Here is a 22,815-nt window from a genome sequence, read left to right as displayed (position 1 = left end):
ATCCTCACAATCATCATGCTTGGGCCCGTTGTCACATCCACTGTGTCAGTCCATCTTGTTGAGGGTCTTCCTCTCTTTCTCTGATCCTCTGTCTTACCAAGCATGGTGTCCTTCTCCAAGGACTGGTCCTTCCTGATAACATGTCCAATGTATGTGAGACTCATCTTGCTTCTAAGGAACATTCTGTCTGTACTTCTTCCAAGACAGTGTCATTTTAGGATAGCTATGTTAATCATGCTTGCATGGTTGACTGGAACTTCTAACAGTGTTCTCAAGCTCAGAAGCTGATCAATTAACTGGAAAGTAGTTTCACCTATTATAGGTTATTTTAACTTGCTACTGCATGTTTGTTTATTTATTTTTTATGAAACAAAGTGGAAGTATAAATAAACTTGAGGCACTTTAATAATATGAATCAACCCAAAAAGATTTGAAAAATAAGGTAATTTAACAGATCTTAATGAGGCTGTACGTTAATTTACCAAGCTCTTCGTCTAGCTTCATTTAACATTCCCATGGGAAGCAGCTCTTTCAAGGTCATTGTTATAGCAGCTGTTGGCCTATATTTCTGCATTTGGAGGTCGTGCCAAAGAGTGGACGGAGACTAAAAGTCGAACATGGAACGTGCACGGCGGCAGTAGGAGCTTTCCTGTCTGCTCCGTGCTTCCCCGGAGATGATGTGAAAAAGTGAGAATGGTGTTGATGTATAGCATAACACCTTATCCCTGAGACCCGATGAAGTGCCGGTTCTGGGAAGCCACATCTTTGCGAGAAGATTATTTTGTTATCATCGGACCTGGAAAAAGAAAGAAAGAAAGAAAAATACATACACACAGAGAGATCTATATCTGTATAGCTGCTGTATAGCTGTTCAGGATGTTTGTATGCTAATACTGGGAATACCAGCTGTCTAGCTCTGATAAGGAGCCCTGGTGGCACAGTGCTTAAGTGCTCAGGCTGCTAACCAAAACGTTGACAGTTCGAATCCACCAGCTGCTCCTTGGAAACCCTATGGGTCAGATCTACTCTGTCCTATAGGGTCGCTGTGAGTTGGAATCGACTCCACGGCTGGGTGACTCTGATAAGTCGCTGGAGATCTGTCTCTGTCTCTCTGTGTAGGTATGTATATCTGTTTTCGCACGTCTGTATACGTGTGTGTATATGTATGTATATATGTGTGAGCGTATAGATACAGATATATACAGACACACGTATATATATATTTTTTACCCCCACTAGGCTTTTTGTTAAAATGCTGAATCATTTTCAAACAGTGCAGTTTTCATTGCCTGATTGACTTTTAGAGTGTAAATTAGAAGAATTAATGCCATTCTCCCCTAAAGCAGAGGAATCTGCATCCGCTGTCTCAGTTCCTTGCACACCGTCCATATGGATCAGGGGAAGCCAGAGGTCACCTTCAGCTGGCACAATGCAGTCAGGTGAGCTACTCAGCCACGCAAACAGTTGACAGGCTTATATTAGGTTTTCTGTTCGTCAGCTCAGAATTTGATTCACATATCAACGTTGCCTTCTTTAATAAATGTTAAATATCCAGGAATATCTAACAAGAGAGGCAGTCTTCTTTGGGCAGTTATAGGGCTCTGCATAGAAGAAGAAATCAGAAAAATAGTTGCTTTTGTTTTTAATTCTGGAGACTCAAAACAGCCATTTCTGAGGGATGTCCTGCCAGCTTTTGAGCCCGAGTAGTTAAAGCAAGTAGTGCCCACTGTGTCTCTGTTGAAAGACTTCAGGAAAACAGCAGCAGGCAGCACACAGGACACTGAAGAAGACAGGCTTGTGGCAAATCACACGTGAAAAGGTGTTCAGTATCGACTTGACAGCAACAACAGCAGGACTCCGTGGGATGGAGCCGCCATGGTTTGTTGGAAGCATGGACCCACTAAAGGCCATAGAGGTTGTTTCCAGTTTTGGGCTGTTAAAACAAAGCTGCTGTAAACACTTCTGCACAGGTTTCTGTGTGAACACAAGCCTTGGTTTTCTTTTCTCTGAGAGAAACGCTCAGGAGTGCAGTTGCTGGATTGTATGAAACTGCTAAACTTTCCCAGAGCAGCTGTGCATTTCATATTCGCACCAGCAGTGTATGAGCGATCCAGTTTCTCTGCATCCTCACCAGCTTTTAGTGGTTTCATTATATTTTAGCTATTCTGATAGGTATTTAGTGGTCTCCTTGCTGTTTTTATTTACATGTTCCTGATGGCTAATGAAAGTAAATGTCTTTCCATGTGTTATTTGCCATATGCGTATCTTGTTCGGTGAAACGCCTCTTCGTATCTTTTACCCATGTTCTTTGGGTTGTTTGTTTTATTACTGTTGAGTTTTGAGAGTTTTTCATGTATTCTAGGTACTAGTTTATATTTCCTCCCTCTACACAAATGGTCACTGTGAGTTGGAATCGACTCAATGGCAATGGGCTTGGTCTTGTTTTTTTTTTTTTGTTTTGTTTTACACAAATGGTAGAAAAACTATAGTCGCTATTTTGTACTTTGCTTTTTCCACTTAATATATTTTGGCAATCTTTTTATATTAGTTCATAGAGAGTGTCTTTTTTTTTTGATAGTTGCATAGTATTCTATTTATTTTTTGATACTATTGTAAGTGGTATTTTTAAATTTCGATTTCAGGCTGTTTGTTTCTCATATATAGAATACAGTTGGTTTTAATATATTGATCCTGTATTCTGAAGTCTTGCTAAACTCCATTATTAATTCTAGTAGCTTTTTTGTAGATTCCTTCAGATTTTCTACATAGATAACCACGTTGTCTGCGAAGGAAGACAGATATACTTCTTTTCCAGTCTAGGTGTCTTTTCTGACTCTTGCCATATTACACTGGCTAGAACCTCCAGTATGATGCTGAATAAAAATGGTGAGAGTTGACGTCCTTGTCTTGTTCTAAGCTTATTTGGAAAACATTCAGTCATTCACTAAAATATATAACATTAATTATAAGTTTTCAAGGATGCCTTTTATCAGGGTGATGACATTCCCTTCTGTTTTCAGTTTGCTAAGTTGTTTATTTTTTTTCAGGAATGCATATTGTTGGATTTAGTCAAATGCTTTTTCTGTGGCTATAGAGATAATCATATGGTTTTTCTTTTTTTCATTTGTAAATATGGCAAATTATATCAATTGATTTTAGAATGTTAAACCAACCTTGCATTCCTGGGATAAACCCATCTGGTCATGATGTATTATTCTTTTTATATTAGATTTGATTAGCAAAAATTTCATTTAGAATTTTTTGCATGAGGAATGTTGGTCTGTTGTTTTCCTGCGATGTCTGTGTGTGGTGTTGGTATTGGAGTGATGCTACTGGCCTCATCAAATTAGTTGGGAAGTATTCCCTCTTTTTTAATTTTCTGGAAGAGTTTTTGTAGAATTGGCATTGTTTCTTCCATAAATATTTGATAGAATCCATCATTGAAAGTATTTAAGCCTCGAGTTTTCTTTGCAGGAAGGTTTTTACCTATAAATGCAATTTTCTTAATAGTTTATCTGTTTTTTCTATTTCTATCTGTTTATTCTTGATTGAGCTTTGATATTCTGTGCTTTTAAAGGAGTTTTTCCATTTCATCTAAGTTGTCAAATATATTGACAAAAAGTTGTTCATCATATTTCTTTATTATCCTTTTTATACCTGTAGGGTCTATAGTGATGTCACCTCTGTCGTTCCTGATGTTGGTAATTTGTGTCTTCTCATTTTCCTGATCAGTCTGGCTAGAGCTTTATACATTTTATTGATCTCAAAGAACCAGCTTTTTATTTCATTGATTTTCTTTCTCTCTCTTTTTTTACTTTCTGCTTCATTGATTTCTGTTTGATATACTGTTTTTATTATTCTCCTTTCTTTGTGTTTAGTTTGTTGTTCTTTTTCTAGTTTTTTAGGTGGCAATTGAGGTCATCGACTTGAGACTTTTTTTTTTTTAACATAGTTTATTGCTATCAACTTCCCCCTTAGCACTGCTTTAATGGATCCCACAAATTTTTATATGTTATGTATTCATTTTCAGAGCCCTGGTGGCACAGTGTTTAAGAGCTACAGCTGCTAACCAAAAGTTTGGCAGTTTGAATCCACCAGCCGCTCCTTGGAAACTCTATGCGGCAGTCGTACTTTGTCCTGTAGGGTCGCTGTGAATCGGAATTGACTCGATGGCAACAGGATTAGAGCTTCTGAATAAATCCTTACTGATTTTTATCTAATTGATTTCTCATGGGCTGTGAGAAATAAATTAAAGTACCCTGCTAATAGTGTTCTTTTGTCTGTTTTTCCTTCTGTCTTATGCCTTACAAATGTTAATGCTGTATAATTCAGTATATAGGAGCCCTGTGGTACAGTGGTTAAGCTCCTTGCTGCTAACCAAAAGGTCAGCAGTTCCAACCCACTGGTGGATCCTCGGGAGAAAAGACCTGGCAATCTGCTCCTGTAAAAATTACAGCCTAGGAAACCCTATGGGGCAGTTCTACTCTGTCCTATAGGGTCTTTATGAGTCAGAATAGACTCAACAGCACACAATGACAACATGTAGTATATAGTGATTTGGTGCAGAAAAATAGGTAACTTATCTTTATTGTGAATTTATTGGTTCAATTAATGCTCCTTAGACTGCATTTTACCTTATCTTACAGTAAGATCACAACGCCTGCTGGCTTTTTCTTTGCATTGGCTTACCTTTGCCTGTCCCTTTATTTTCAATCTTTCTGAATCACCTTGCATTTGTTTCTTGTTTACCACATAGAGTTGGGAATTCAGCTTTTTCAAATTTCAGATTTTTGCTTTTATTTCAGATTTCAATGTGAAAATCTTGAGTTAAGCCAAATATCATTTTTTGCTCAGGCCCTTATTTCTCTTTGACTGCTTTAATAGCCTCCTATCTTCAGTCCTGGTTTTTCAAATCCTCCTGCTATACAATCACCAGAGTAATTTGTCTAAACATACAAATCTGATGGTTTCACTTTTCTTTACACCTGTAGTATAACCTTGGATCCCTGGTGGCGCAGTGGTTAAGAGCTTGGCTGCTAACCAGAGGTCGGCAGTTCGAATCCACCAGCTGCTCCTTGGAAACCCTATGGGGCAGTTCTACTCTGTCCTCTAGGATCGCTATGAGTCGGAATCAACTTGACGGCAACGGAGTCGTTTTTTTTTTTTTTTTAAATAGTGTAACAGTGCTTAGTACTAGGCCAGCCTCTTAATGTATATGGAATGTATGGGTACCTAAGGCGTCTCAGTCGTAGATGTTAGACTGCATTATCTATTATCTTCCAAATATTTCATGTGTCAACCATATCTTTCATTTCTGAGTGTTACCTTGCAGATCAGAATGACTGTTAGTTTAGTATTATAGCTATGGGTTATACTTAAGAACAGATATAGTCCCCATGGTAAAATTAAGGTTTATGTGCCTATATTTTTGAGTTTTAGTTTTATTCCATTGAGTTTTTATTTTTACTTTCTTAATTGTGATATAAATCATATGTAAAGAATTTATAAAATACGTATATCCGTTGCTGTCAAGTCGACTTCAACTCATAGCGACCTTATAGAACGGAGTAGAACTGCCCCGTAGAGTTTTCAAGGAGCATCTGGTGGATTCGAACTGCTGACCTTTTGGTTAGCAGCTGAGCTCTTAACCACTATGCCACCAGGGCTCCAAAATACATATAGTTTAAAGAATAATTATAATAGAAAGCCTGTTGCCTTTCTTCTCTGTCACTTTCTGTGCAGTCAGTTCTTTTAACTATTTCTAACTCATTTTGTTCACTTTTCTTATTTCTGCTTATATCTCTTCCTGTGTTTTTCACAGGATCTGTTCTCTCTTTTGCTCCTTCCATTTCCTTTTCATTTCTGTGATTTTTTTTCCTTCTTCTTCTCTCTGGGGTTTACCACCTCACATTTTATCTCCTGTTACATGCCCTTCTCTTTCCTGAGTCCTTATTCTCCTTTGTGGTCTTTCTTCATAGAGGCAGTTGCCTCTTTAAGGATTTATTTCTTTATGACATTCATGGAAAATATTTAATTACAATTTGAACTTCTCATTGGCATATTTTCAGATGAACTTTCTTTATCTCTTAACTGTTGCTGTACTTTTTCCTTATTTTTACTTATAATATCTTTGTATCCATGCTGTGCTGGTTCCTTTTTTATACTCATCATTTGAATGAGTTGGATTTTTCTTGACCAGTTATTTGCAGGGGGTTCCTGGAGAGAGGGAGAATAGGGATCAGGGTAGCTTATTTTTTCCACAATCTATATATCTTAGTTATCTAGTGCTGCTATAACAGAAATACCATAAGTGGATGGCTTTAGCAAAGAGAAGTTTATTCTCTCACAGTCTAGGAGGCTAGAAGTCCGAATTCAGGGTGCCAGCTCCAGGGTAAGGCTTTCTGTGTCAGCTCTGGGGGAAAGGTTGTTGTCATCAGTCTTCCCCTGGTCTAAGAGCTTCTCAGCACAAGGACCCCGGGTCCAAAGGATGAGTGCGGTCCTGGCTCTGCTTTCTTGGTGGTAGGAGGTCCCTCTCCTCTCTGCTCGCTTCTCTCTTTTATATGTCAAAAGAGATGGACTCAATACAACCTAATCCTGTAGATTGAGTCCTGCCTCATTAACATAACTGCCTCTAATCCTGCCTCATTAACATCATAGAGGTAGAACTTACAACACACAGGAAAATCACATCAGATCACAAAATGGTGGACAGCCACACAATACTCGGAATCATGGCCTAGTCAAGTTGACACACATTTTGGGGGGACACAGTTCAATCCATCACACCATGAACTTTTTCTCTGCTCCCATGGCTTCCTGTAAATGTGACTCATATGCGTGACTCTGAGTAGCTTCTGAACCAAACCAGGTCCAAAGAGGGCTGTGTCACCAGGTCTGCATGTCCAGTTGACACACCAGTAATGGCAAACCAGGAGACATAGCTTAAATACTTTACAGGATGCCTCTCAACTTCAGAAATAACGTTGTTGCTGGGATTTCTGAGATCCATGACCTGTCTTGCTATCCCTTTGCCCATCTTCGCTTCCTCCCGAGTGGCATCTACCTCAGGTCAGCTACCGCTGACAGCGTTTACATGCACTTCTGAGGCTGCTGATTATACCTGTCTCCTACTTTCACTGGAAATGGAGTTTCTGGGTTGTTTTGTGGTGGTTTTTCAAGACTTCCTGGATGATGAGGAGGAGAAGATGAAGGAGAAAACACTGACTTTTGTTCATATTGGAGTCCTGCCTCACCACATCACAGACCAATTAAATTAGAATCTCCGCTGGGGTGGCACCCAGGTTGAGTAATTGCTAATCTCTTCAGGTGATCCTAGCGTGTAGCCAAGGTTGAGAAACTCCTCACCGCTAAGTGAGGGAGTTGCAGAATTACCTGGCAATAGGAAGAATGGGCTGATCAAGTGTATTATTATAAAGCTCACCAGGTGATTTTGTTGCTGTGCCTGCCCCTACTCCCACACCCCAAACATGAGAACTGCTCTTCCTTAGCATGATTTTTAATAGCAATTATATTTTGAACAGCTGTTCACTATAAGTTGACATAAGATGGCCAGAACCCACGGTGATGGTTAAGGTTGTGTCAGCTTGACTGGGCCATGGTTCTCAGTGGTTTGACAGTTGTATAATGATGTGATCACCTCCGTGATGAGATTTGATATAATGTGATCAGCTCCATGACGGGATCTGCCATGAGTAGCCAGTCAGTTGAAACAGAGTTTCTTTGGGCGTGTGGCCTGCGTTGATTATAAGTGGACATTCTAGCAAGGCTTGTGGGCTTTTGCTCACTCTGGATCCTGCAGTTGGCTCCGTTGTCTGACTTCCGGTTCTTGGGACTTGAGCTAGCAGCTTACTTGTGGTCTTGCCTGCCGATCTTGGGATTTATAGATTTTCGCAGCCTGTGAGCAAGAGCCCTGCTCTCTGCCCTGCTGATCTTAGGTTTGCCAGCCCCTGCGGCTACATGAATAGGAGAAGCCTCTTTCCTGACCCACAGTCTTGGAAAGTTCCAGCCTCTACAACCGCGTGAGCCATTTCTTTGATATAGATCTCTCTGTATGTATATTTATACGCTTTGCTGGTTTTGCTTCTCTAGAGAACGCAGCCTAAGACACTAAGGTAGCTTCGAATAGATCACTGTTAAAAGAAAGATAGGCTAGTTTGAGAAATAGAACAGTGATGTTACAATACTTAGGAGAAGTGTGTGTGTGTGTATGTGTCTGCCTGTCTGTCTTTTATTCTACCCGTGAGAGTTTGTGGGTGTGGTTTGTTTGTTTTGAGTTTGTGTTTTTCAGTAATGTATTTACTTACTTTCTATACCGATTGTGTTGCGTAGAATCCTGCTTCTTAATTATCTGCCCGTGAGGAAAGTCTAAAAGCTGTGCCCAAGCTTCCATACTCAGGCAGCTTTCCTTTCTGATTCCCTGTAATTCTACATGCAGAGGATGCTGCCTTAACGCCTATAAAGAAAATAAAGACGTTCAGTCCTTCACTGTCATCTGAGTAAAGCAGACGTATCGAGAAGTTGCAGCAAAAGGATTTAAAATGTTGTATTTCAGATTTTACAGCGTAACTGAAGATTTCATGTTTAAACATTTATTGCAAAGTGGAAAATATGTATAAAGTTCCAGTCTTCAGAGAGTTCTAGTTTAAAGGAAGACGGACCATTTTTTGAAAATAGTAAAGTTTAGACTGTACTAAAATTCTGCCCCAAGAGTATAAAAATGCTATTTAAATTCTGAGGAGAGAAAAGGTCAACAACATTCTGTGAAGTCTAGAACATTCTATGAAGTCTAGAACATTCTGTGAAGTCTTTAGAGTTATCAGTGGATCTCACAAAACAGCTGCCTCTTCCCCTCAGTCAGTGACTGCTAGCAGGGGCTGCAACTCCAGATCTACCTGAAAACCCAGGAGCTCAGCCAAGCAGGCAGGTATTACTCCCAGGTTTCTGAGGTAGCACACAAGTCTGTAGTGACCAGGCCCAGTGGAAGGACTTGAACCTGATTTTATTCTATGGCCACATAATGAGCAATAATGAAAGTACCATGATTAAAACCAAGTATTTGTGAGATGTCAGGCCTAATCTTTTTTGCCAGGTGTCAGATTCATACCCTTATTCCTTATTTTGAACCCTGGTGGTGCAGTGGTTAAGAGCATGGCTGCTAACCAAAAGGTCGGCAGTTTGAACCTACCAGCTGCTCCTCGGAAATCCCTATGGAGCAGTTCTGCTCTGTCCTGTGGGGTCGCTGTGAGTTGGAATCGACTCGTTAGCAATGGTTTTTTTTTTATTCCTGATTTTATGCCTTTAATCATTTTCAATATACTTACAAAATAGTTTCTGCTTGATGAATTATATTATTTGAAGTTCCAGAGGTCTGATACTGCTGTTTGTAATTTTGCTGACGTTTACTCATGGTGCGTTACTTCATCACGTGCTTTACAATTGTTCGTTTTGAGCTCATCTTCAGTGGGACTTGACCAGCAGGACTTACTTTGCTTGTGTTGAGGACTGTCTCTGGAGAGATTTTGGATTTGCTTCTTTTATGTCCCAGGAGTATCCTGTTTCACTTTTTATATTAACTTCTTGACGTCATTGTTCCCATCCCACTGGAATAGTGTAAACTGACACCCCAAATCCACCGGAAGGCAGGGTCTTGATTACAGATTTTTAGATAGAACACATTTACCGAGTCCAGACTGAGACTGACAAGCTTCCTGGTCATCTTCCTATGCCAGTAGCGGATTTCCCCCCGCTAAGTTCCCCTTCCACTGAGTAGGCAGCTCTTCAGGAATACTGGTTTTAGGCAGATCCTCAGCTTTAATTCCCTGCGATGCAAGAGTCTAAGGCCTCAGCTTCTTTCTAGCATTAAAACACAAGCTGTTATGTGACAAACCTTTCCCCAGGCTAGTCTCTTGTGATAGCTTGGGGCTTGTTGCTTTGCTTTTTAGTTCCTTTTTCACTTCTGGACCCTGGTATTGTCCTTACTTGCTTAGGAGCTCAGCTATGTATTTAAAAGAACATTTATTAAGTTTGCCAGCATTTCTCCTCTTCTCCCCTCTCCCGATAATCTAGCCCACTGTATTCTCATTCAGGGTTGGGCCTTGATGTAACTCTAACATTTTTCAAATCTGTGATTTTAGTTCTTGTTTTTGAAGACTGAATAAGGTTATAAATCTAGTCATGAGGAATTTTAATGAGTAAAGGAAGCAGAGATGGGTCAGGGAGAGCCCTACACTCCTTTCAGGATTGTGGGTCCTTCTCTGCCTCCTCTTTCTCAAATAATAAGGGCCCCTTAGTTTTGATCTTTTTGTCAGACGGGGGTTAGCGCTTGGTATTCTCTTCATACAGTGCTTTCTCCTCCCTCCTGTTGGGATTTTTTCTGCCTAGAACCTGGGCCTTCTAGGATTTTTTTTAAGTAAACCATTTCCCTGTCGCCAGCAGAAAATGAAGGAGTGTTCCTGAAATCCAGTGTCTGGTAACTTGACAGTTTCCAGTCTAAATAAGCGACCATTTCTTCTTAAACTGATTCCCTTGAAAAAGGGCCACAATTATGGGCTGCCATTTACTTGATAGGAGTCAGACATAATAGATTTAAAGCAATCAAAATATTACAAAACAAGGGAGTTACATCAGCTTTAAAATAGTGGGTCTAGAGGATTGTGGCAAAATCCAGGCAGCCTTAATTAGTTCAGCAACCAACAGTATTCTGTTGTCAGTTGGGTATATTTTCTTGTAGTTTTCTTTTTTCCTTTGAAAAATTTCTTCACAAAGTTGTGAGATAAATATATATTTCCCACCTAATGTTTGGTATAATGTTATTATGAGTTCTTCATAAACTTGTAGTATCTACATAGTGTTTTATTCAAGGAGCAAAATTTACTTCACTATTCTCCCATATTGTATACTTAATTTAATTCCAGTTTCTTCTCCTTCCTTCTCCTTCTTCCCTCCCCCTCTTTATCCTATTCCTTCTTTTCTATTATAAAGCTACAGTGAACACCATAATGAAATAAAAGGGGGAAAAAATGTTTTGTAAATATATTTAGGGTGGATTTCCAGAAATAGAATTATTGGGCAAATATTTTCATATTTTAAAGAATTTTGCAACATAGTGCAAAATTTCTTACCACGGGCATGGCACAAAAGTTCTGTTCTCCCAACAAGCTAACTGCTTCTTAAGTGGATGTCTTTCATTCCGTGTTGTGTCTGAGCAGTGGGCCATCTGACAGGGTCGTGGTGCTGATGCTTTCTCTGTGGTTCTTCTACAGGACATGGTGCCCGTCATAGTTGATTACTGCCTTGTGCTGCAGCGAAAGTGAGTATACATAGTCTGTCCAAATAGTGGAGTTATTTGGAACCTGGCTTACCTGTTAGTTTATGTATAGTTTACTGCTCTGAATTCTGTGTATTTGACTGGATAGATTTTTTAAATTAATTAATTTACAAAAATACAGTTCTTTAGCCATTTTTAGTGTATTCATCTAATCAAATTAACCTTTCCAAAATAAATGCAGAGCGTTTTTCATCTGTGTGTTTGTGTGGCAGGACAGAGGAGGCTAAGAACGTAACTAACGAAAGAGCAATGCTGCTTAAGGACCGTAAGCATAGACGTGTGTGATTCACGTACTGCATATGTACCTGTTTATGAACGATCACTCCTGGTATCTCATACCACCCAAAAAAGACGAGCTACACTGTGCTTCTGTGATGTTGCCCTGAAGAGCCTTTTTTGTTTAAAAGAAATAAGTGTGAATAAACTCTTGATTAGGCTTTGTTGGTTTGAATGGTAACCATAGAAATTAACAAACCTGTGCTAATTCACAGTTTTTTCACACTTATAATAGGCCCCTGTATGGCAGATGTTGTTCTAAGCCCTTTATGTTAACTCATCTCATTTTTTATAAAACCTTAATCTGACTTTTGTAACAATGAAGTAGGTATAATTATCCCTGTTTTACTAGAGGTTCCAGAGGCAAAAAGTGATGGAATAATTTGCCAAAGTTCACTCAACGCTGCTTTTGAGGGCAAGTTTGGGATTCAAATCTAGGCAGTCTAGCTTCTGTCTCTTGCTTTCAACTACTAGCTGGTACCACTTTCAAAGTGGTAGAGAACACATGTTAGGATCCAATTCCAAAATCCCTTTTCAACACCTACCTGACTCATGAGTTCATGTATATCCAGGTAGCCTGACTCAATAAAGGTTGGCAGGGGCTGCGACTCCAGGATCCACCTGAAAACCCAGGAGCTAAGCCAGGTAGACAGGTATTACTCCCAGGTTTCTGAGGTAGCACCCAAGCCTCTAGTGACCAGGCCCAGCGGAAGGACTTAAGCTCGATTTTATTCTATGGCCACATGATCATCCATAACAAAAGTACCATGATTAAAACCAAGTATCTGTGAGGTGTCAGGCCTAATCTTTTTGCCAGGTGTCAGATTCATATCCTTATTCCTTATTTTGAACCCTGGTGGCATAGTAGTTAAGAAGTCGGCTGCTAACCAAACGGTTGGCAGTTTGAATCCACCAGCTGCTTCTTGGAAATCCTATGGAGCAGTTCTTCTTTGTCCTGTGGGGTCGCTATGAGTTGGAATGGACTCAACAGCAATTTTTTTTTTATTCCTTATTTTATGCCTTTAATCATTTTAAATGTACTTAAAAAATGATTTCTACTTGATGAATAATATTATTTAAAGCTGTAGAGGTCTGGCACTGCTGTTTGTAATTTTTGCTGACACTCACTCATGGTGCATTATTTCATCGTGTGCTTTAAAATTGTTCTTTGTTCAACATTAGGATCGTTGTTTGAGATACAGAAAAATCTTAATTATCTTGTACAGATAAGAAACTAGATGTTTCAGATAACTGTTTCCTTGATAATTACATGTTAAAATTTTAAATATCAAAAAGTAAGGGAAAAGAAGATGCCATGCCTTTTTAATTTCATAACAGCTTTATTGCAATTTAATTCACGGACCGTAAAATTCACTCTTCTTAAGTGTACAGTTCAATAGCTCTAGTATAGGCAGGGTTGTACAGCCATCACCACTAAGCTGTGCCTTTTTAAAGAAAATCTTTTGAAACTGTGATACCTGTATCAGAAAAGAGCATTTGAACATAATTTCTCCACATTTGAACTTTGCTTTTACTTTTATAAATAAAGAGACCAGCCCAAAATCAACTCTGAATTTATTAAATTTCACTTGTGTTTAGTGGGAATTTGTTTAGTTGGTTCTGGTTATATACAGCGAAACCTCTGAGAGCCGGAACTCGACAGGACTGGCTTGTTTTTCCACCTTTGACAGAATACAGTCTTACCACTTCCCTGTGGTTCGTTTTAGTGGAAAATACTTGCATTTTCCTTCTCTGAGAGGTTTCCAGCTTACACAGGTTGTGGCTTTTGCTGGTTTTACTGCATTCAGTACAGACGGCAAGTGTCCCAATTGATGTTCTCCTCCCTTCCAGACAGTATCTGAATCTGGAATCATCTTCTGATCATCACTAAGTTCTTAACATTTTTTAAGTTGTAGAATTGATAATGTACAAAGTGAAGTTAGCCATTTCTATCAATTTGAAGTCATGAATGCTAAGTAAACTCCAAATGAGTGTTAATATGAGTGTTAACATAAAGGGAAGGTATGCAGAAAGAGAACCTCTTTGATGGCCCTCTGTTAATCAGCATGGATTTTCTGTTATACTGGCTATAGGGAGGCTGAGCTTAAAATGGTAAACAGGAAAATTAAAGTCGGCCCTTGCGGGAAACAAAGTCAGCACCCTGGGAGAATAATGCCTAAATGTAGCGAGAAACACGAGAGCTAACACCTTTTTTTTTCCTGTGTAATTTTTTTCCCCTCAGATTCTCTAATAAATACTCTCTCAGAACAAAGAGAACACGTCTTAGAATTTTGTTTTATTTTTACTTTAAGGTGGAGATGCAGAGAGGGGTTGTCAAATCTTATTTTTCTTGCTTCTTTATTATAGTCTCTGACCGGTTCATAAAGAAACGTGTAGTTTTGCCATTAATCTTACCAGCATTGCGTGCTGCTCCTTGTCACAGAAGTGCCTTCTTTGTCAACTTTTATGCTCTGTTTACTGAATTTTTAGCTCTCTCTAATTCTCCTCCCCAGGGCTTTTGTGCTGAACTAAAATATATAATTATCTGCCCTCGTATGTTGTTTTTAACAACACAGAGTGCAAAGGCTAGCAAATAGGACATTTTCTTCAGCTTCATTAGCGTTAATTGTTTTGTTGCTCTTATTTCTTCTTTCTCACAGTAAAGCATCATTAATCTCAGTTTCTTTTACTTGGCTGGCAGCTGGTAATCAGAATAATGTGGTGAACTGTTGATTAAGATGAAGCTAACGTGAAAAAAACTCAAATAGGAAACGAAGGGGAAGGTGATGCAAAAGTTACGTTTGTGCCCTTGAGGAAGAAAATAAATGGCTATGGGTTTTCCCCAGAATGTTGTAAAATCTGTTTATTGAAAGGTGGACGTGGTTCTGGCGCCATGGTAGCCAGTCCATTCACCTTGCATCCCCTTGCAGGGCTTCAGATGGGACAAGACCCCAGCCCATTTCTTCCAGGATCTTCCCTGACCTTTTGTGGGGCTTGTCTCAAAGGATTACACCTGTGGATAAATGATCTACCACTTTTCACAATTTACATGACGCACATACAAAGAGATTAAAAGAAAAAACTAAACGTGTTGCCATCGAGTCCATTCCGACTCATAGCGACCCCATAGGACACATGAGAACTGCCGCATAGGGTTCCCAAGGAGCAGCTGGTGGATTCCAACTGCAAAAAGAGATTACACGTTTATAAATAAATATTTAAAATTTTTACGAGGTAAATAGAATCAGCAGAGTTTATGTATTTAAAACATACAGAATGAACAAATAAGTGAATGATACAAGGCAATGCAATTTATAAATGGGAATATGGAAGAGATTCCATTTTGCCAGTCGTGAAAGAATTAAAATGATGGTGCAGTTTATTTTGTCCTTATTAAATTATCAGGAAAAAGGAAAACGAACTCACAGTTATCTGTTGAAACTGATGTATGATTTATACGTTGCTGGTGGCAGTGTAAATTGGTGCTGTGATGCCTTTTGAAAAAATTTAGTAATCCATGTCAGGTGCCACAAAATTTTCATATCTTTTGACTTAGAGTAAATTTCTAAAAGTAGGATGACTAAGGTGTTAAGCTCCCAAAATGGGAGAGGCTATATGTGTAGCTGTTCGGTGCGGTATCACTCACAGTATTAAAATAGTGGAAATACTTGATGTGTCCAACACCACAGGAGAGTAAGTCCATCCCGGTGTTTCAGCGTATTGAGACACCGTGAGCTGGACAAAAATGGTGATTTGAAACAATAGGTAGCAACTTAGACTAACACTTATGATATAATGTTACATGAAAACAGAATTCAGAACTATCTCTATGCCGATTATAACTAAAATCATATAAGGACTATTTGTAGAAGAAATATGGAATAAATACAGTAATTTAGAGTGGCGGCTTGTAGAGTAATTTTGGAAATTTCTGTTTCTGAAATAAGAGTGTTACCAGATATATATATTTTTAATATTAACATTTTCTTCTTCCTCTCCCATCAATACTCACTGCCCAAACCCTTTGGAAAGCAGGGGTAAGAGCTAGATTAAAGAAGCAAATTGGCTGTGCATATCAGCTTGGAATATTTAGATACCCGTTAAAAAAACCCACTGCTGTTGAGTTGATTCTGACTCATAGTGACGCTAGAGGACAGAGTAGAAGTGCCCCATAGGGTTTCCAAGGAGCTGCTGGTGGATTCAAACTGCCGACCTTTTGGTTAGCGGCCACGCTCTTAACCTCTGCGCCAGCAGGGCTCCATATTTAGATACCAGGAAGGAGGAAAGGATAAATTAGGAGTAGACTTAAAATTTTTTTCTCTATTCATTATGTCAACCTACTACTCCCCATCCCCATGTCAGTGTTGTTATCTTTAAGAAGCACTGTGCGCTAATAGGGGCCCTGGTGGTGCAGAGGTTAAGAGCTTGGCTGCTAACCAAAAGATCAGCAGTTTGAATCCACCAGCCGCTCCTTAGAAACCCTGTGGGGCAGTTCTTCTCCATCCTGTAGGGTCACTATGGGTGGGAACCAGCTGGATGGCAGCGGGTGGGCTAGAAGGCTGGGTGCAAAATCTGACTCTGTCACTTACTGTGTGACTTTCAGCAAATAATTTAAAAGTATTGAGAGGATTAACTGAGATAATATATATGAAAAGCTTTTCACAATATAAAGCTCTCTGTAAATACTGTTACTGTTTTTAATAAGCTCATGAGTAAGTCGAGCTAATGAAAAGATGAGACTGTACTTAGTCTGAACTTAATGGATGTTTGGAATGGTTCTAAACATTTTTTTTTCCCCTTCTGTTATAGGGATCTTTTATTTAGCCAGATGTATGACAAATTAAGTGAGAATTCAGTGGCCAAAGGAGTGTTTTTGGAGTGCCTTGAGCCATATATTTTAAGTGATAAATTGGTGGGGATCACACCCCAGGTAATGAAAGACTTGATTGTTCATTTCCAAGATAAAAAGTTAATGGAAAATGTGGAAGCCCTCATTGTACATATGGATATCACCAGCCTGGATATTCAGCAGGTGAGCTTATAGACAGTCCGCTGCCTTTCAGAGTAAACATCCGTCAAACTCATGACCAAAGGTAAAATGAATGTGCAAAAGGCGAAGGTAGGGACCCTTTCTTGTGCCCTTTCAGGGTTGATGCTGTGACTTAAGAGGCTAACACAGAAGGTTAAAGTAAGTTTCTGTGCAACCCAGAGCAGAGATCGGAGGACTTCTCTTTGGATCCTCTCTGGAGTCACAACTGGAGAAAAAAGCAGAGGGGGGTAGAAAACAAACAAAATTAGACGTTGGGGAATGTTTAAGACTCCCTAACACTGAACCTTAGGCCTCTGGGTGGCGCGACTGGTTTGTGCTTGGCTGCCAAGCTAAGGGTTGGCAGTGTGAACCCACCCAGGGGTGCCATGGAAGAAAGCCCTGGTGATCTGCTTCCCTAAAGATTAGAAAACAAACTCACTGAGTCAGTTCTGACCCATGGGGTTTGTGAAGATTACAGCCAAGAAACCCTTACGGAGCGATTCCACGGGCGTTGCCATGAGTTGGCATCGACTCGATGACATTGGGGTTTTTTGTTTGTTTTTTATAGTGTTGAACCTGCAACAGTTCTTACCTTGGCACTGTGTTTGAGTATTACAATTTCATTTTTTCTCAGAGAAGGAATAAAGAAACATCAGGAAAAAGAATTTAGGATTTCTTCATTCTTACAGTTTTAAGGAAAATAATTGGTGAAACTTCTTGAATTGGACGAAGTGACTTCTCCCTTTTATAGGTGGTTCTCATGTGCTGGGAAAATCGCCTCTATGATGCCATGATCTATGTCTACAACAGCGGCATGAACGAGTTTATCAGTCCAATGGAGGTAAGATGATTCCGAATTTGGACACTTGCTCGGTGTGTCTATTAATGTTTTCCCCCCAGTCTCCGTTTGCTTTGAATAGATGCTGTTGTTTTCATCCGATCACTTCGTCGTTTTTTGTGGGTTTATTAGACTTTCAGCCGTATTTGCTCGGGGCTTTCAAGTGATCTTTAGTTTCGTGTTTTTTTCTCATTGCATTCTTTTGTTGTCTGCGTAAGTAGGTAATTAAATCCCAGGGAACAATAGATAAAATTAAAAATAATGCTTGCCTGTTTGACTTTAGCTATTTTTTTTTCTCCTCAACTTTTTGGTACACGAATAGCTTTTCCAAAAGGTACAAGAAATACATTGTATAGAGTAATTGTGTATAGTAACGTCCTATCGGGTAATGCTATTTGTAGATCTCATCTGCTGGAGGAGGGGCTTGAAACGGTGGGAGGTCATTATTTGTGAATTGCTAATTTCTTGCTTTTCCGTGTTCAGAATTTGTAACGTTTGTTACAATTTTTTATTCCCTTGGCCCTTAGAAATGAGCATCTAAAAAGCGTTCGGGTTTGTTTTAAAAAGAACCAAACCCCATATTCATCTGGCTATTTGCCTTAAACTTGAAGACAGAATTGTGGATGCTGGGTTACACCTGTGTGTAGTACCCCCAGCCCCTTGCACTGTTGCTGTGGGTAGTTTCTTGGCTCAGAAGGGCCAGCCGGAAGGCATCCAGTCAGGTTTTTTGCATATTGAATGACTGTCCAGCACTGCCTTCAGCATTATTAAATCAGCAATCGTTGTGTGACGTTTCAGGCTTCTTTGAGCACATTTAGTGTGGTAGGGTGAGTATCCCTCTGTGTCAGGATCTAGTGCTGCTATAGCAGAAATACCTCACAGTTTAGGAGGCTAGAAGTCCAAATTCAGGGCGTCAGCTCCAGGGGAAGCCTTTCTCTGTCTGTCAGCTCCTCTTTCTTGATGGTATGAGGTCCTCCTGTCTCTCTGGTCGAGCCTCTCTTTTATATCTCAAGAGATTGACTTAAGATACAGCTTAATCCTGTAGATTGCCTCCGGCCTCATTAACCTCACAAAGGTTAGGATTTACAACACCTAGGATAATCGCATCAGATCACAAAATGGAGGACAACCACACAATACTGCGAATCATGGCCTAGCCAAGCTGACACGCGTCTTTGGCGGACGCAGTTCAGTGCATCACACCCTCTAATTCATAACTCCCTCAATTTAGTTTCCACGTCTCTTTTCTTGGCCATTTTCTAAAATGAGTGCCACACACCACTCCCGCTGGTTTTGACCCTGATTGTTTGTGTGCCAGGCGTTCTTTACACTTGAACATCTCAGCTACTTTCTGGCGCAGGAAGACCTGTTATCCGCAGCCTCACTGAGACCCGGTACCTCGCTGGGTGCAGAGAACATTCTCTGTCCCGTTATTAAACCACAATGACGAAGAGTTAATGCAGTTTCTAATTTCTCTCAAAATAATCTCTGAAAACAGATTCGGATTTGATCCATACCACATTGATAAAATGATGGCTGGGGTTTTGTTATTGTTGCTGTTGAAGTTTTTGTCCTGTGTGTGTCCCCCCGCCCAGTCAGGTTTGCATTTGTTCCTGTACATCTCAGGTGGGACACTGGGCTGTTGTGGTCCCATTACTTTGTGCCAACACTAGTTTTCAGGTCTAACGGCTTCAGCGGGAGCTTGGTGTTTGTTATTAAATACTCCTTTGGAGACTTTGGCAGCGGGAGGTGAGGCGCTGCTAGAATTCCTTTCTGATAATTCTCTGCCTGTAAAGAGATCGATGGGCTGAAAGGTGTAGCTATTTTGGTGCTTGAAGAGGTCTAAATTAGGAGGGGCTGTTCCTGCCTTTTGAAATTTTCCAGATTTTCTAGAATGGAAGTGTTACCACGTTTCAGATGACCACTAGAGCCCCTAAAATCTTTTCTTAGTTCAAGTTTTGGCTGCCTCTGAGGTAAGAGTAATGCTTTGTTTACCATTTTTTAAGAATATAAAGCACTTTAGGAACCTACAGGATACCTTGCATAGCAGAAATTGTAATTTCAACAAAGACCTTCACCTGACCGGGGATGACGAAATGGTTTCTTTCCGTGAGGAAAGTGGCCACGACTGTTTCTCCGTGATCCTTCCTGGGCAGAATAGCGTTCGTTCACACTGAAAGTTTTTCTGTCTAATCTCGATAGCAAGTGACTGTCTGATCGGGTCAGAGGAGGGTGGTCAGGAGTGTAAGATTCTTGAGTGTCTTTTGCTAAAAGTACTATCTTTGCAAGTGATGGTGATTGTTTTCCTGTTAATTTGAACGCAGAAACTTTTCAGAGTCATCACTTCTCCGCTGAATGCAGGAAAGACGCTCACAGGTAACAGCTCTCCACACTTTAATTTCTTCCCCGTTTTTATTTCAAGGTGTTATTGAATATCATAAAATTCACCGATTTTACGTGTGCAGTCTGAATTTTGATAATTGTATATAACTGTATAACCACCACAATAATCAAACTCTGGAGCCCTGGTGGTACAGTGGTTAAGAGCTTGGCTGCTAATTGAAAGGTCGGCAGTTCAAATCCACCAGCCACTCCTTGGAAACCCTATGCTACAGTTCTACTCTGTCCTGTAGGGTCGCTGTGAGTTGGAATTGACTTGATGGCAACGGGTTTGTTTTTTTTTTTTTGGTTTAGTTCCTTCACACTAAAAAAGTTTCCCTGGTCCCTTTGTACAGTCCTCCTCCAGGCAGTCACTCATCTGCTTTCGGCCACCACGGTGTTGCCTTTTCTAGAGTTTCGTGTAAATGGAGTCATACCATGCGCAATCTTTGGTGTTTGATTTCTTCTGCTTAGCAGAATGTTTTTGAGGTTCATCCGTGTTGTTGTATGTACTAAGATTTCGTTCCTTTTTATCGATGAATGGTATTCCATGGATTGACTATGCAGCAGTCCTCATTATTTGTGGATTCTGTACTTGCAAATTTGCCTACTGGCTAAAATTTATTTGCACTCCCAGAATCAGTACTTGCGGCACTTTTGCAGTCAGTCACAGACATGCACAGAGTGGCGAAAAATTTGAGTTGAAGTGCTGTCTAGGGTTCCTGCGTGCAGGAAGCCAGTGATGGGCTTGTGGAGAAAACACGTGCGTTAGGCAAACTTCCTGCAGGCACGAGTTCCGGTGCTGTTGGCCGTGAGCTCAGCGTTAATAAATCAGCAGCATGGAACATCGATAAAGGAAGAGGAGGTTCATTGAGGCTTCCCCAGAAAGGGCTAAAGTAACGTCTATAGTGCGTGACGAAACTGTGGAAAAGATGGAACGGCTGCTAAATTTGTGGATTCATGAGATGACAACTGATTGAAAATGTGTAGCAGACAGCATTTTTCTGTTTGAGACCGAAAGCCAAAGGAATTTTTGACCATGTCACCCAAGGTCAGAAAAATGTTCAACCCATCCCCTGAGTCGACTCGAGGACCATGGGTTTGGGTATTTAACTCTCTCTAGGGATGTCATGAGCCAGACATGTTCTACCTGAGATTTATAACAGTAAGGATTTACCTAATTAGCCAATAGGCATGAACTGTTCATCCCAGTAAAGTGACTGCCACAATGTATCGTGCTAGTTGAGTTGGATCGAATATTTGGAATTGATGCAAAATGTAATTATTCATATTATTTTGAGCAATTCCAGTTTATTTGCACTAATGACATCACAGAGTTGAAGTGTTTTCGAAAAATTAGTGATAAATGAAAGATTTACGTTTGTTTGCATTGTGTGCAATATTCATATACCAAAAATAGACACTTCAGCTCACTATCATTACCAGCCACAAATTCCTGTAAACCTGTATACCGTAAGAATTCCTGACCCCTTCCTCCATTTCTGATGCTCCTACTCTATGCTGTTGACTTTGACCCGTTGGCCTAAATCTTGGTCTAATTATATTTCTGATTGTTTTAGTCAAAGAAATAGGCTTACAATTCTACAATTGTATAACTTAGAAGAATAGCAACCAAACCCAAACCCGTTGCTGTAAAGTCGATTCCGACTCATAGAGACTGAACCTATAAGGCAGAGTGGAACTGCCCCATATGGTTTCCAAGGAGTAGCTGTTGGATTCAAACTGCCAACCTTTTGGTTAGCAGCCGAGCTCTTAACCACTGTGCCACCAGGGCTCAAGAATAGTAGAAGGGACCCTGAAGTCATTTAGTATATATAAATCCCTTCTTTGAGATCAGTGACCTTCTCAGGCCTAGAGTACTGTAGGTGGTGAGAATCCATGTTATAAATGAGGTGAAATTATAGTTATGTCTTAACATTAATTAATTGGCTATGATCTGTAATTCCATGACTCATCGCCTGCTCTACACCTTCCCCCAGACCTGTGCTAGTGGTTAAACCCCCAATACATAGGTCTCTACCCTCAGATCTGTTTCTTGAGTAACTCATATTGATTTTATGTCTATGAATGTAAAGGAAATTCTAAAAATAATAATTAAAGTGGTCCTGTCTCATTTTTATGTTATTTGAGAATATATTACCTCACCTTAAATGCCAAGTTTTATTTTTTGTTTTCACATAAAGATTCTATTTCTGAAAAAGTTTTGAGAGAGAATTGCTAAAGATCTTTCTATTTTAGATGAGCAAGTTGTTATGGGCAACAAGCTTCTTGTATATATTAGGTAAGAATTTTTATTTGTCTGTGTGTGTGTTCCTTCCATAATTCTTTTCTTTGTTCTTAGAGCTGCTATTATCTCTTATCTATATAATGCTTTTCATTTTTAAATGTTCTTTCGTGGAGTGCTGTAGTTCCCAACTAGGGGTAGTTTTGCCCCACCCCCACCCCCTCAGGACATTCGGCGAATCCCTGGGTGGTGCAGATGCTTAAGCACTTGACTGCTAACCAAAAGGTTGGTGGTTTGAACCCACCCTGAGGCACCTAGGAAGACAGGCCTGGCAATCTTCTGAAAGGTCTTCCAAAAGCCTTGAAATCCCTATGGAGCAGTTCTTCTCTGCACACATGGGGTTGCCGTGAGTCGGAATCAAGTCAACACGAGTCGGGATCCAGTCGACACCAACTGGTTTGTTTTTGGTTTGGAGACATTTTTGGTTGTCACAGCTCGGGGTGGGTGATGCTACTGGCATCTAGGGGTAGAGGCCAGGGATGCTGCCAAGCATCCTACAATGCACAGGGCAGCTCCCACAACAGAAAATTATCTGGTCCAAAATGTTGATAGTCCTGAGGTTGGAAACCCCTGATGTGTGATACTTTGCACTGACTACTGACAGCTTGGTGGAGTACATGTTATCTCTACCTTGTATATAA

General features: G+C 40.1%; 1 protein-coding gene and 1 non-coding gene across 6 annotated transcripts in view; both read left to right on the top strand.

Annotated features, from left to right (window-relative positions):
- Window positions 1-22,815, top strand: part of VPS8 (VPS8 subunit of CORVET complex) — a 227,130-nt gene that overhangs the window by 70,821 nt on the left and 133,494 nt on the right. For all 5 annotated transcript variants that reach the window (XM_023736800.1, XM_023736796.1, XM_023736798.1 and 2 more), the window contains exons 21-25: window positions 11,283-11,329; window positions 16,433-16,655; window positions 17,404-17,493; window positions 19,815-19,866; window positions 22,129-22,171. In XM_023736800.1, coding sequence (XP_023592568.1) covers window positions 11,283-11,329; window positions 16,433-16,655; window positions 17,404-17,493; window positions 19,815-19,866; window positions 22,129-22,171 — 455 coding nt within the window. The remainder of the gene's footprint in view (window positions 1-11,282; window positions 11,330-16,432; window positions 16,656-17,403; window positions 17,494-19,814; window positions 19,867-22,128; window positions 22,172-22,815) is intronic.
- Window positions 16,759-16,880, top strand: LOC111821611 (small nucleolar RNA SNORA26). Its single transcript, XR_002824975.1, has one exon. It is a non-coding gene; the product is annotated as a small nucleolar RNA SNORA26 (small nucleolar RNA).

The sequence above is a fragment of the Trichechus manatus genome, unplaced genomic scaffold (genome assembly GCF_000243295.1).
Source record: "Trichechus manatus latirostris isolate Lorelei unplaced genomic scaffold, TriManLat1.0 scaffold00092, whole genome shotgun sequence".
Lineage (NCBI taxonomy): Eukaryota > Metazoa > Chordata > Mammalia > Sirenia > Trichechidae > Trichechus > Trichechus manatus.
The sequence above is the reverse complement of the archived record's forward strand: the minus strand, read 5'-3'. Positions and strand labels throughout refer to the sequence as shown.